At 45.2% G+C, this 15,166-nt stretch overlaps 1 protein-coding gene across 4 annotated transcripts in view; it reads right to left on the bottom strand.

The window, feature by feature from the left end:
• The window catches only part of TMEM94 (transmembrane protein 94), a 97,068-nt gene that overhangs the window by 49,844 nt on the left and 32,058 nt on the right, over positions 1–15,166 (bottom strand). The window contains exons 1-2 of one of the 4 annotated variants that reach the window (XM_048817503.2): positions 11,200–11,314; positions 2,955–3,183 (exon numbers count right to left, since the gene is read on the bottom strand). The exons of 1 other annotated variant lie outside the window; for it this stretch is intronic. Coding sequence is in view for 1 of the 3 variants with exons in the window: in XM_048817500.2 (XP_048673457.1) it covers positions 11,200–11,354 (155 nt within the window). In the remaining 2 variants the exon portion in view is untranslated. Of the gene's footprint in view, positions 1–2,954; positions 3,184–11,199; positions 11,355–15,166 lie in introns of those variants that run through there. 2 more of the 4 variants (XM_048817500.2, XM_048817502.2) reach the window with 2 other exon arrangements.

Raw genomic sequence — 15,166 nt, 5'->3', positions numbered from 1 at the left:
CCCCCACCCTGAAAAAGTGATCCCTGGGACCCTTCCCAGCTATCAAGTATCACTTTACTGACCATGTAATGTTGCCAAATTTTCGCAGATCGTATCTGCTTCATTAAGGATTTACAAATTAACATTACATCTATTCTAGTATATAACCGATGAAGGTGTGAATAAAATGTGTAATCTTTTTCCACTGGGTTCAATTCTCTCCATCAAGGTGACAAATTGAGCTGTTGGCACAGAGAGGTCAATGCTGCTCCCACTTCCCTGTCCCCCTAGTTTTTTTAAATCAGATTTGTCCCAGTCAGGAATAGATGTGCAACTGAAATCTCCTCCAAGTATAATTTCCCCTTCCCCAAAGTGTTGCAGTCTTTTAAAGAAGTTCTTTTGGTTGAAAGCATACACTGAGCCCACACATTATTAATTACCCAGCAACTGTGTCTTTCAACAATCTAAATCATCCCTCTTCTCCTTACATTGAACTTTAACTTGAAAAGGTACGTGTTTATCAAATTTTATGCCCATTCCTCTTTTCTTTAGCTGAAACAAAACATGTCCATTGAAACCAATTACACCTTTCATGCTCATAATTTGTCCCTCCTAAAAATGAGTATACTGAGGTAAAATAATATGAGCGGGGGTTTTAAAGTTCTATCAGGGCTTTTTCCCTTTCAATTACATTATTGAGCCCTCTGACATGCAAACATGTTACTTTAAAAGAAAGAACCATTGAGAGTAACTATTCAATTTATTTAAAAAATTGAAATTATTGTGATTTTTTAGCTGTTTGATGGCATGACCCCTTGTGCTGTCAGTGTCTCTCTTGTATCTCTTATTATGTTGCATTCACAACTGTGTGCCTGAATAGGACTTGATTTGTATTTGTACACTTCCATATCGATTTCTTGTATTAATTCCCCCCACCTTCCCAGTTCCCTCCCCTCTTTTGCATTCCCCTTACTTTAAATCCACAAATAAAAACAATATAACATGTAAAACAGTCTCCAAGTGACTATGCTTTGCTGAACCCTAAACCCCTGTACTCTCACCAAGAACACTTGAGCTGTCTCTCTTGCAATCCAAAGGAGGTGCACTTTCCACCTATGGGACCTCACCCCCTTAGGGATAGATTACCATCTGATTATTTTGAGTTACAAGGAGGATTTACACAGATCCTCTAAAGACTCCTCCCCATCCCCTCCTCTCTTTCCTCTAGTCTGCTCCATTCTTGGGATTTCATCCCTTACCCACCAACTCCCCTCTTATTCTCCTTTATTTCCTCTGCGTTTTAAAATACAGTACACAGCTTTTACCGATCACCCCAACTAAAGCACATTTCATAGTGTTTTCTTTATAACTTTGACATAGGTATTGTTCATTCCTGGTGACTCCCAAGAAATCCCTTCTGGTTAGTCTCTAGCATATGCCTTAGGTATCCAAGGTCTCTTGCTCAGTTTTACTTCTGCCATTGCCAATGTGTTCTCTTTCTTTTCCTTATCTTCTTTTTCTTGTGTTTCATCATTTCCTAAGAGTTTTTTTAGCAGCTTATCTGTAGTTACTACCTCTGGAGAATCTTCATGTACATCTGAGGTATGGATTTCTATCCCAAGAAACTGGAGTGTATTTTTGCCTTGTTTGAAGACACTTAATGTATAATACTAATTTTGGAAGCTGAATGAGAGCTTAAATGGGAATCCCCACCTGCAGCAAAAATCTGCCCTTCTGAGTGCTGCTGTAATTTCCTTCAGCTCTCTTTTTTTTTTTAAAGTTAGGGCAAAGAGGTCATGGAAAAATTGCAGCTTGTGGCCTCTGAATGCACTCTGATTTTTTCATAATTACATTTTTCTACTAATGATCATGAAATTTCATGATTAGGTTGCTGAATTTATAAGGCCCAGACAGGGGGAGTGGTGTCCTATGTGCTCTCTCCACTTTTACACCTTTCAAGGTGCTCAGATTTAACAACTCCAGGATCAACATTTTTACCTACCGAATTGGACTGTCTCCTTCCAGATTTTCAGGCACTCCCTTACTTGAGAAGGAACAACATCATCAGAATCAATTTTCTATCTCATCCGATTTCAGGTAGATCTCTCTCTCTCTCTCTGCGCCATCAGTGCCATGCAGCTGTTTCCCTCTCACTTGCTTCTCTTAGGCCAGTCTCTAGCACAATGACTTACTCTTCCAAGTCAGCAACTTCCTTCTTTACTGCAAGAAGCTTAGTTGTCAGATCATCTCTTATGGCCTGAAACTCACATAGCATCTCCAGAATGTCTGCTTTGGTAGCCATTTGATTTTCCTCAGCCCTGCTATTTGCGCTATTTGCCTGCATGTGTCTTCACTTGGAGTCAGAGATTAAAAGGGCTAACACTCTAAAACCTCTCTACACTGTGACCCAGAAACACTCTTCTTAGTAAGGTATCTTTTTAAATGTTCAGATTTTCTTTGAGAATCTAGCCTCTGAAACTCTGTGATCTGGTTGAGGTTGGTTTTTTTATTTTGTTTTTTGCAGGAGTTTAGTAGGTTTAGGGGTCAATGGAGGCAGATTGCTTTGCTATTACAGTAGAGCCTCAGAATTATGGACACCTCAGGAACGGAGGTTGTCTGTAACTCTGAAATGTTTGTAACTCTGAACAAAGCAGAGTTTGGGCTCCAGATTCAGCAGTTGACGCTCCAGGCTAGGCTTCAGCAGCAGCTGAGCTCCCTCCTCAGCTTCAGCAGCTTCTTTCCCTAGGTCAGACTGAGTTTGCAAGCTTGTCCAACCTCCTGGGTGTGTGCGCGCACTTGTGTATAAACAGTGTCCCCACTTCCAGCAGGGAGGGGGGATGAAAGCGGTGCAAACTGCAGGGCTGCTCCTGCTCTGCTGGCTCAGGCTCCCAGCCCCAGCGTCTTCACCTCTTAGCTGTAAGTGGCTGCCCCGCGCGTGGGGGTGGGGTGGGGATAGGCAGTCCAGATGTGCCTACCTTTAAGATGCAACACCGGCACAGTACAGTATTTGCTCTTTGTGTGTGTGTGTCTCTCTCTCTCTGCTGCTGCCCGATTAGTTACTTCTGGTTTCACATGTTGTCCGATTGACGGGTGAGTCCATAACTCTGGTGTTCGTATGCTTGAGGTTCTGCTGTATCCCCTCAAAGTTCAGGCTTTGGGCAGCCATGTTATTCTGCTTCCTGCAGGTCAGCCCAGGATAAAGAGCTGCAAAGTTAGGACAAGAGTCCACAGGAGCAGGTTATAGAAGGCGGCTACTGAAAGAGCAAACAAGTGGCCATTTGATGACCATAATAGAAGTCATGTTACTACAAGACTACTTACTTTCATATTCCAATACCGTGTCACGGTTAGGCCTTAAATAATCCCTGGCTGTTTCTATGCATATTCTGGGCAGTGGGTTTATGAAACACTGCTGGATCAGAATACAGCTAGGCCCTTGTGGCTTTTCTCCATTAGACTAATAGCCACCTCTGTTGAACTGGAAAATTGAACTGGCAGTTTCAGATGAGATCATGAAGTTAGTACCAAAAAGAGATATAAAAATATTACTTAAAGACAAAATGAAGTACAGTGGAGCTTTGGAATACAAATCCCAGCTGGAGCACTTATAGGAGAGTGGATGCAAACACACTGGTTGTACTGACATGTGTTAGAGAACATGGACTCTCCCACACCTTGAAAAAGCTAGAGTGAACTTCACTGCTTAACAAAAGTGAAGGCCTATTTAACACTAGCCAGAACCTGACACAATGCAGGCAAGCACTATGCAAGCTTCACACTCCCCCCCCCACCTCAGCTGCTGACACTGCTCTGCCAGCACAGCTCAAATCAAGAGCTGAAGCTTCTCCTACAATCGCAGTCACAGGCTCCTCAGATAGCTGAGCCAATGCAGTTCAGTCTCAACCACTCCTGCTATTCAAGACCTGCGCGCACACACACACACACACACACACACAGAGCGCTCTGCAAGTGCACCTTAGTTCTGACGTACACACGTTTGCTATTCCAGATCTGGATAGGATTGTGATGTGCATGGCTATCTACAGGAAACTAAGCTAGGTTATTAAACTGACTTTCACTGGTGATGCAAACCAGAATCTGAATTTCAAGGGCTGAGAGACCAATGCTCTAATCCGAGCCACACTCTAGAACGCAACCACCTAGCCCTTGCCCAGCTCTCTTTTAGCAGATGAAGTTGCAAAGCATTTTGCACCAAAATGAAAATCTAAAGCAGAAATTTCTTGCAAGGCATAGCCTGGGATACTGCCTGAACTGCAGCTGTGACAGAGTTAAAAATAATCCTACTAGAATTCTCGTTCTGTGTGTTGGTAATAGGATTAGAGGAAACAGTTCCGTGTTTCTCTTGCAGGAGGACCAGGTAACATTAATGCAGAGCTAAACACAGGAGTCTGACAAAGATTCCCAGTGGGGAAGAGGGCAGGGCATTTAGTCAGCAATACACATGCTACTGCCCAGGGCCGGCTCTACAGGTTTTGCTGCCCCAAGCAGTGAAAGAAAGTGCCATCGTGGTAACACCGCCGCCCCTTTCTGACTGCCGCCACTGCTTGGAACGCTGGTGCCCAGAGCCGGCCCTGCTACTGCACCACTGGAATGCTACACACATAGCAGTGACCGAGCTTGAGGTGTGGGGCACACTAAGCTTTCCTTCTTTCCATGCCCTTGTGGTTGTTTGGAGTATAGCAATATACCCACAAAGAAGGTTGCTCATTCTGCCAGCCACAGGGTAAGGACTGATAGCAGCAACCCCTCTACTATACAAAATAAAAGGCAGCAATAATGACAGGGATTGTCACTGAAAAGCACAGTGTGCCTAGAGACCACTGGGCTGGTTCCAACAGCTATACCAACAGGCTATGGAGGAGACTAGAGACTGGAGTGTGGTAGGACTGCACTCCACACCAATGCCTAGCACAGACACACGTTCCCAATAAAGACGAAATGTCATGTACACAGCAGACAAAGGAAGGAGATGCAGGTCTAAAGCTCTAGATGAGTCCCTGAAATACTCATGTGCCCCCTTCAAGCTCTAAGTCTCAGAGCTGGAACACCTTCATTCTTTTGCCACAGGGTCACTCTATATGAAGTGAAGGATAGGTTTGCAAAAGACGACTCTTGTGGACAAGGGCAGGAGGCTTAAGAAGGCAATGAAGGGAAAGAGGGTTATGATGGGGAAGTGGAGGGGAGAATGCTAGGAGAGGAGATCACCAAAACAAACATTACCACATCTGATGGAGACACCTAAAGCACCAAGTAAATAGCAAAGCACCTAGCACATCACTGACACTACACAGGCACATAACAGGAGTATGGGGCATTACTTATAGACCCAGACACAACGTTTCAGGATCTCAGGTCAATAACAGAGGAAGAAAATCCAGGAATGCAGGAGACAAGCAGGGAGAACCATCTTGAGCTCATTGTAAGAACAGTTTTAGGTTTTCACAGCAAAATCTGTCACTGCACACTCCCATCCATCCACCCCATTCAGTGATCAGCATCTAAGGAGACAGATTTCAAACACACTAAAGTGAACCTTTACATTTTTCATATGGCACAACAGAGAGCTCTTCAGCTTCTCAGAGATAGATCTCTTCAGCCTTTCATCACCTGTAGGTGCGCTTCCTTAAGGAGATAGAGGGCTGAGACTCTACTGGTAAAAAAGCCAATACACCAGTGAGATGGCTAGTCCACTAATAAAAACCTCAAACACTCACTTCTTCAATGGCATCTTGAAGACTAACCTGCAGCCACATGGTCATGGGAACACGGACAACTTCTAAATACCCCCTCCATATACAGCATAGGACTCCATCTAAAGAGAGGGAAAACTAGATCCCAGGTTACAACAAAAGCAAATACTCGCCCCATATCATGCAACTTCATTAGAGTGCTGCACCTTCCCTTTGCCCCTGCATACTTATGTTTAAAGGGGAAATGCAACAGAGAAAATAGCCAAATTACTTTCTTCATTGACCCAAGAGACCTGGAGAACATGCAAGCATTTGTAAAACACATTGGTGCCTCTCTGGAGCTGACCCCTGCACTGTCCTATTACTACTCAGTCCACCAGCAATGACAGGAGCCAGGTAAACAGAGAATGATTACAGCTGTTTTCACAGGGATGATATTGTGTCTGGCCCAGGGCTGTAATCTACAGAGTAGTTATTAAGGGGAAAAAAAAGTGCAGGAAGAGCAACGCATTCATGATTTTACTTTCTAAAGGAAACTAATAGGCATACGTGGAGAGGGTGCTAAACAGAAGAGCCAGCTAGTTCATCTTTCCTCTGCCTTCAGTAAATATCTTCAACCTCAAATTACTGGTCAGTTTGGCCACAAACAAACAGCAGAAAGGGGTAGCTAGACTAAGCTGCTGCCCAGCATAACCAATTCATTGGGGTCTATAGGAATGAGAGGGGGCTAAGCAGAGGGAAGAAAAGCAATTCAGCACCACAGGATTAGATGGTACAGAAACACCAGCCCTTCCCTGTGTTCTCGAGTCAGTAAACCTGCTAATGGGTAGGTAAGAGGAAATAAGAGGGGGGAGTTTCGCTGCTGCAATGTGGCTCTCCTCCTGCAAAGCCTGGCAGATCATCAGCTCCTGTCACCAGCTGCAGCCCTCAAGTACAGGCCAATCTATGGGCTGGTTGATGCCTAAGGAGCTGATGATGATCTGCTAGATTCTGTAGGTGCAGGGCTTGCAGTGCACCTCCTCTGGCTCACAGCAAAGGGACTCTCCTTGCCCCCCACAACCTCCCCTGAGGTTCCATCTGACAAATCTCCTGAGCGGGAGGGAAGCCTTCTCTTCCTGCAATGTTTAGTTACTCCGGTGAATCCCCATCTGGTCATCTCTGCTCCCTTCAGCATACACTGAGCAGCAGCTACAGCTGTGGTAAACTCCAACCTCTTCCTTCGGCACCTGGAGGCCCATAGGTTATACTAGTAGCTGAAAGCCTGAGCTGTCCCATCAGCGTGGCAGGCAGACAATCTATGCAGTCTCCCTCATACAACCAATGGAATTGTTACATACAAATTAGCTGTAGAGTAAGGGCGGTAATTGGTTGAGTTATGTCTAATGTAACAATGGTCTCAGACTCTTGGCATAGAGAAATGACTCACTCTAGCTGTACACCACACTGGTATAATTTGTAAAGTCAAAATGGCTAAAAATCTTAAAAACTGGATGGTAACAGACCATGAAACCCAGTGATGACTGAACCTGGTGGTATTTTGAACAAAGAGAGCTCTCAGTCTTGCTTGGAGCTGTTTCCATCGCCTACCCCTGACTCAACAGACAGTCTAGGCTTCAGATTGACACACGAGTGACAATTCTGGAATCTTATTATACAGATTATACCCTGGGATATGTATTCCAACCATACAACACAGCCCATAGAGAATGGGAGTATGAAATATCCAAACTACAGTTCCCATGAGGCACTGTGGCAGCATAGGTGAACACACAGCAATGTTGAATTGACCCAAAAAGAAACATTTACATTCGGTTTGACTCAATGAAATGTTTCGATTTGGGTTGAACTGAAACAAAATAGTTTCATTTCAATTTTCCCAACAGACAATTTTTTCTTCCAAAAAAACCAAAGTTTTCCCCACAGAAAATTTTGATTTTTGCAGAAACTGCATTTTCCATTAAAAATTTTAAAATTGATGGAGAGCTCCTGACCAGCTCTAACACTAACACTCACAGCCATTCAAAAGTTCCACGTAAACAGTTCAGTCTTACCATTATGATGGATGGTATTTTACTTGCTCATTTAAAAAAAAAAATATATATATATATATAGGAAAGCAGAATTTTGCCCAGCTCACTGCATGTGTGCGCACGTGTGCAAAGGTATTAAGACACTCTCCCCAAAATTTATTTCAGCTATCTTCTCTGATGTATGGAATTGCCTCTTGGTTGAGCTTACCTGCAATGAGAACAAAATCTCTAGGCTTTCCTGAACCATTAAAGATTTACATGCCAACACGGGGTACTAAGAGCCATTGACCCAAACTGTAAACCCTGTATATAATGGAAACCACTTCAAGCCAGGGGGTGCAACAGTACTCCCAGTTCCAGCACCTATGTGCTAACATATTTGTTTGGTACACCAAACAATGCTGGGCCAAAAGCACAGCAATTAATTTATGATATTTACCTTTCCATTTGCTTCTGCACATGTCTACTTACAGGACCAATCCTGCAAGGTGTGAGATGTCCTCTTTTCCCTTTAGAGTCATGGGGAGTTGAGGGCACAGAGTACCTTGCAGGATTTAACTATAAATGTCTGTGCAAATACAGTTTTTTGAAAAAGAAAGAAAGAGGAACAGAAGACTCATAAGACACAGTGAAGCACAGGGCAGCTCAATCTAATACCCCATAGCCTGGCTTTTCCCAATCCTGGATACACACAGTACATTTCATTTTTGCAACTCTTTGGTTCAAATCTTTTTCAGATTAAAAGAATGGGAGAGGGAAAATGGGGCAGCAGACTATTTCCCCCCTTGTTTGAAGGCTACTTTGCATGCCTCTAACAGGAAGGCTGTTTGTAATTTAACACTGACATTTTGCAGGCTATTAATCTATTTCATGGATCAGGCCCTTCTGGTACACAAGGATTAGTCACAGTTTCAAAATCATATGAGAAGGGGTTACTTTATCAGACACATTTGCATTTAACATTGCAAGCCATATTCATAGTTAGGAAAGAGACAACATGGTCTGTTCATTTTGACCCCATCACAGAGGCAGGTATCACATACATTACACTGTGCAATTTCCTGGGGGCAACATTTTTTATTACAAATTTGTGATAGCAGAGGGCTATCTTTTTGTTCCTATTCAAACCCTTCATCAGCACACTAGATCTCCCTGTCTGACTGCAGCTGCTTTGTTAGTGAACAGATTGTATGCAATGGCAAGCCCACTATACGAGATTATAGGTATATGGTGGGCAAGGCCAATGGACAGGTCAATCTGAGTGATGTGAAACTTGTTCTATCTACACCCCTAATATCTTTCTCATACTCATTCCTAGTGAAAACACAGATGCAGTTGAGACGAGGTCTGATTCCTGGCTCCTGGCAACATGATGCCTGTTCAGTGATCTGGACTGTAAAACCCCCCGACACACATACACTCCACACTGAATAAACAGGAAGGATGATTTTTTGGTTAAGACATTGGACTGGGACTCAGGAGAGCTAAGATCTGCCCTTGGTTCTGCCATAGACTCTCTCAGTTCTACATCTCTAAAATGGGGATAATAATCCTTTCCTATCTCACAAGGGTGTTGGGAAGATTAATACATTCATTTATGTCAGTGGTTCTCAAACTTTTGTACTGGTGATCCCTTTCACAGAGTAAGCCTCTGAATGCGACCCCCTTATAAATTAAAAACACTTTTTTTATATATTTAACCTCATTATAAATGCTGGAGGCAAAGTGGGGTTCGGGGTGGAGGCTGACACCTTGCGAACCCCCATGTAATAACCTCGAAAACCTCTGAGGGGTCCCAACCCCCAGTTTGAGAACCCCTGATTATGAGGTGCCCAGATACTAAGTGATGAATGCCACAGGAAAACAGAGAGAAAATAAATTCTGATCTCTAATAAGGCATACAGAGCCACAAACTATACCACATCTCTGCAAGGACCACTGCAGCATTTAACAAGCAGGAACAGGTGCTAGAAGGAGCACTGGGTACAGACATTAACCATACTTTAAGAATCACGTGTTATGAATTTGATGGCCTCAGCGTAGCCACTAGTGGTCCCAAAATCCAATGAAATAGACAAACCCCACAGCAAGCTGCATGTTGGCTCTATCTGGGTGCATATGCGGCCCTCAGAACAGCACTGCCCAAATTAATATAGAGCACAATGGTAAACAAAACTCCCTATACCTTGTCCACCTCCAGGAGCAACTTGAAAGGCAATCTGGACCCCTCCCTGTCCTGTAGCAGAGGAGCTCCTATGCTTCGCCAGGTAACTGGGAGAATGCAGGAGCTCTGGGTTGGAAGTTGGCTTTGAGACTCCCTGCTACTCAGCACTAACAGGGCCCACAGATTGACACTGTGAACCAACTCAGCAGCATTAGTGGGATCTGCGAATCTACAAGAGATCTGGACAGAGCAGCACTAACAGGGCCTGTAAATCAGAACTGGATCTTGGTGTAAACAGATTCTAATTTAATCCAGATAATGACATTCAAAGAAGTGTTTTTAAAAGCTTGCTTTAAAGCAGGGAGTTAGATTCCAATAGCCATGATAAACCGCTCTGCACCAATAATGCAAAGCCCAGCACTTTCTCACTCCCTCATACACATGCACATATTTTCTCTCTCTCTCATTCAACAAAGAGGGAAGAAACAATTCCCCAGGTAACAGTCCACTTTTCATCAGCACCTTCTCCAGTCTGTCCCTTTGGTCCTGTTTGCAGCAGCAAATCCCCAAACCTAGTTACCTACATATCTCACAAGGGAGCCTGGGGAATTAGTGAATGTTTGTGCTGTATTTTGAAGCTGCATTGTGCTATGTAATTGTTAAGCATTTATTATTATTAGCATTTATATATTTACAATATTTCCCTAACTCCAGAAAGAGATAGGGGTTGAAATTCACTTTAGCATATGTGGGCATTGCACCCCTTTACACCACAGCTGAATTTGGTCCAATAATTGTTAATCCACCTCCCTGGAGCAGGTGATGCTAAGAAATTTTCCAAACTTCAGCACATCTTTCACTACCCTCTTTGTTTCTTCCCTATCTCCCTTTCATTAGCTAAGGACTTTGTGGCTTACGGCTATAGCACAATCTAGCAGGTCTACTGCAAGTCCCGCTTTTCAAGGTGGGGATTTTTTGGCTCATCCAGAGCTAACCATTCAAAAAAAAAAAAAAATACAGATAAACTTGAGTCACTGAACATAGAGGCAGCAATGCAGGAATCAGTAGCTCAGATTGTTTGAGATTCCATCAGTGCGTTTAAGGTTACAATCTTCAGTTTGATTAAAAGCTTCTTCTCTGTCCTCCCACCCCATACCCTAAACCCCATCACATCTAAAACCCCCATTCAGTGCTCCATTTCCTGCCCTAAGGCTCTTCCCCAGACCCTCAGGACCCTTCATGCACCATCTGATCAGAGAGGCTGCAGGGGAAAACAAGCCATTTTGAATTTAAACGTTAAGGGAGAGAAACTTACTTTGCAGCATTTGCCTTGGTGGGGTATCCACAGATCTGCCTGTTTAAAGAGCATCTGGGCTGAATCCCTGTACCACCTGGAACCTTCAGCAGCAACTTCCAGTACTGCTGCCCTCAGAGAAAGAGAGGGCGAGAGAACATGCACAGAGCCCAACGCTGCAGAGAAAGAGACAGGAGCAGCAGAGTGAAGCACCAATCTGCTGATTAATTCAGTCTGTTTCCAGTCACGCTGCAGATCCAGCAAGGAGGCGGGGTGGGTGGGGGAAGCGATGGGGGGGAAAAGAAGAAAGTTCATACAGGATCACACCAGATGTCTGTAAGAATGACCCATTCATCAAATGGAGCCGACACAGCCAGATACCTTGTGTGCGTGTGCATGTATGCAGATACATCTGCATATGCAGAAAGGGAGGATACTGATTGATAAGGACATATGGAAAAGCTGATGGCAAACTAGACAGGACAAAATGCTAGCAAATACACTACAAGGAGGAAGCCAGCATGGTAGACTAGAGAGAGATGGAAAAGATCTATCAAGTTCTATCTCCCCATTAAAGGTGTCCATGGGAGACAGCAGCACACTGATGGCTTAACACCTTGGGGCTCAAGCTCAATATTTTAAAGTTATTATTTAAATGATTCAAGGTGGTTACAGGCCTGATTTGCCAAGCTGAGTTGATGTTTCTCTCTCCCTCACTCTTGTTCCCAGCAGGGCTTCCCAGCAGCACTCAGGATGCAGAGAGTGGCAGGTGCCCCCTAAGCATCAAATATTCATAGAGTGCGCCTTGGGAGCTCAAACAGAAGGTGCAGTGCAGCTTATTCAATAGCAGGGCATTGTGCCGGAGGCTTGCCACTTACTGAGACCTGGTCATCGGCCACACAGTGGCACATGGAAAGCATGAGATTAGTGGAAACAGAGCACATGCAAGAAGCCCGGGGTGGAGCTGGAAAAGGACTACAGGGAAATGGACAAATGGACCTTTGGGATGATAAGAAGGAGTCAATCCCACTGACTCACTCTAATCCTGTTATGCAGATGCTCCCCTCTAAGGGGAAACTTAATCATTACACATTTGGGGCAGGGACTATGACCCATAAGTATTTGTACAATTTCTACTTCAATGGGGCCCTGATCCTAATTGAAAGAAAAATATTTAACAACTACCACCACTCAAGATAGGAAGGACCTTGAATCTGGGGTTAGGATGGGGCACCCACACATCACCAAACCAATGGCCCCGTTGACAGCTTGACAAGATCCTGAGAGTTGTACCTGTGTAAAATGGAGCAGATTGCAACCACTCACCTCTTGAATATACAGCAGCCACCTCTGAAGAGTAACAGTCTTACATGTAGTGTAGCTTGGCTACTCAGATAAAGCTGGAGCATTGCATGCTAGCATCAGCACTCTCCACTGGCCACAACCTCATGTTCACGAGAAGGGTGACCACAGCCTGCACAGTAGAGCTCTGCTTCCTAACACATGATTGGCCAAACGTTCTGCCCTCTGTGTCAGTCACAGGCATCAGTACTGACTGAACCCTGGTTTGACTTCTTCTTTCTCCGAGCTCCAGATGCCTAAATCAGTACATGGTCCACAGAGCACCCCAATGCCATTGGCACACTCTCGTCATGTAATAGATCACTGGAAAACGAATAACTCACTGATCATTAATACTGTTGCATGATGGATGTACGGTAAACCCAAAAAGGACTTAATAGATATGTGCTGCAAATGTGTTCTTAAAATGTATTTGGCAAGCCATGCCCAAGCCGGACATGTTCCAGACAAAGAAATGTGGTTTCCACCTACTTGAATGTGAATGTGTCTCTGTTGTAAATTAGGCAAAGTGTGACCAAAGCACATTTACACGCAAGGTAAATAAAGCCATCAAGAGAGCAAGTAAGGAAAGATGACTACTTAATCTTGATGGGGGATGGAGACTGCACCCCCAGGAAGCCTTCCTGCCTCTTGAAGCAGTGTCAATGAACTTTGGGAAGATATAACGGTGTCTACCCCCCAACAGGAGAGAGAAGCTATGTCTGGGCTTACTTTTCAAATGTTTACTGGACTCTAAAAAGAAAGGGGAGAGAACCATAGTTATCCATCAATGAGGGACTAAAATGGCCAGAGCTCCTGAAATCACAGAACGTTGGATCCTTCACTCAAGTGGGTGGGGGATTGAAGTCTCTGGGAACGGAGTATAGTAAGAAACCTGCTTAGGCAAAGATTGTAATTTGCTGAAATTAAGTTTTAGTTTTAGAAGAATATTTTTATTATTGTTTGCTTGTAACCCTTTCTATATTTATTCCTTATACTTGGTATCATTTAAACCTGTGACTTTTTGTTTAATAAACTTGTTTTACTTTTATTATAAAACAATTCAGTGCTTTGATTAAAATAGAGTGTTTGTCAAACCCAGGTTAAATTAATGAGTTGCTGGTTACTGTTTCTCCAAAGCAGCAGCAAATTTAGTAGCTTCTCTGAGTGTTCCAGGAGAGTGCTGGAACATTGCAGGGCAGACATATGGGATGAGGGCGGGGCAGTGTTGGGGTCTCCCTGCATAAAGTAACTGTGGTGGAAGCCAGGGTGTGACCTGCATGGTTGTAGGCTGGCTATTGGCATCAGAGCAGTGCCACAGCAGCATAGCATTTAAGGCAGGGATCTCACACATGTGGCCCGCGGGGTTATTTTCTGCGGCCCCCCAGCGTTTACGTAGAGCAGCTCCGACCCGGCGCGCACCAGGGGGAGGGCAGGCTCCCTGATTGCCTGCTCTGCCCCCGCACCGCTCCGGGAAGTGGCCAGAACCTGGGGAGGGGGGGGAAAAAGGGGTGTGTGTGTTGCCCTGGCCGCTCCTCCAGGTACCTCCCCAAAAGCTCCCATTGGCCACAGTTCCCCATTCCCGGCCAATGGGAGCTCTGGGGGGTGGTGCCTGGAAACAAGGGCAACATACAGACCCCTGTCCCCCCCCCCCCCCCCCCCCGAGGTTCCAGCCGCTTCCCGGAGCAGTGCAGGGGCAGGGCAGGGCAGGCAGGCAGCCTGCCCTGTCCCCGGTGCATGCTAGGCCGGAGCCTGCCCCCCAAACCCCTCCTGCAGCCAAACCCCCTGCCCTAAGCCCCCTCCTGCACCCCACACATCTCCCACACTTCAGCTCCCTGCCCTGAGCCCCCACCATACCCCACACCCCTCCTGCACCCCCTGGGGGCAGGGAGGGGGCAGAGTTGGGGTGGGGATTTCAGGGAAGAGGCTGCAATGGGGGCAGGGAAGGGGTGGGAAGAGGCGGGGCAGGGGCAGGGCCTCATGGAAGGGGTGGAGTGGGGGCGGGGCTGGGGCACCGGGGAGGGTGGGTGTCAGTGATGTGGCCTTCGGGCCAATGTACTAGTCCTCGTGGCCATTTGAGTTTGAGACCCCTGATTTAAGGCACCCAGGGTTGCACGGCAGACAGTCACACAACCCCTTGCTGGTCTGGGTTGAACCCCCAAAGTGTCATGAGCATCAGCAAAGTCCTCCATTTAAAATCATAAGTGCAGAGACCCTGCGTCCCACGTTAAGAACCAAATCTACAGGCAGAGACCCAGATGATCACATAGTATCACCAGTTCTAAGGGCTCTTCTCTCTACACTTGTACTGAGCCACATATTTGTATGCAACCTTATAAATACGTACGGCCAAAGTTGAAGGAAAGCTGAGAGTGCACCTAGTGTCATTACAAGAGAGAGAGAGTGTGTGGAGGGGGTGCAAGAAGAGACACCCTGTATCTTTCTCCAGGGCATTTTGTTTCCTAGACGACACCATCTTAAACTGCTCAAAGGAATAAAGTGTCTTAAACAACACAATTCTCTCTTCCATTCTCTTTTCAGCACAGTTCCTAGCAAGTAAACAGCTAAACCCAGCTGCTTACTGTAACTGGAATGCCACAAAAGCAAGGAGTGGTCAGGTGATCAGAATTGGGAAATTCTCATACAC

Source organism: Caretta caretta, chromosome 14 (assembly GCF_965140235.1).
Source record: "Caretta caretta isolate rCarCar2 chromosome 14, rCarCar1.hap1, whole genome shotgun sequence".
Taxonomy (NCBI): Eukaryota; Metazoa; Chordata; order Testudines; family Cheloniidae; genus Caretta; species Caretta caretta.
This window is presented reverse-complemented; position numbering and strand designations above follow the sequence as displayed.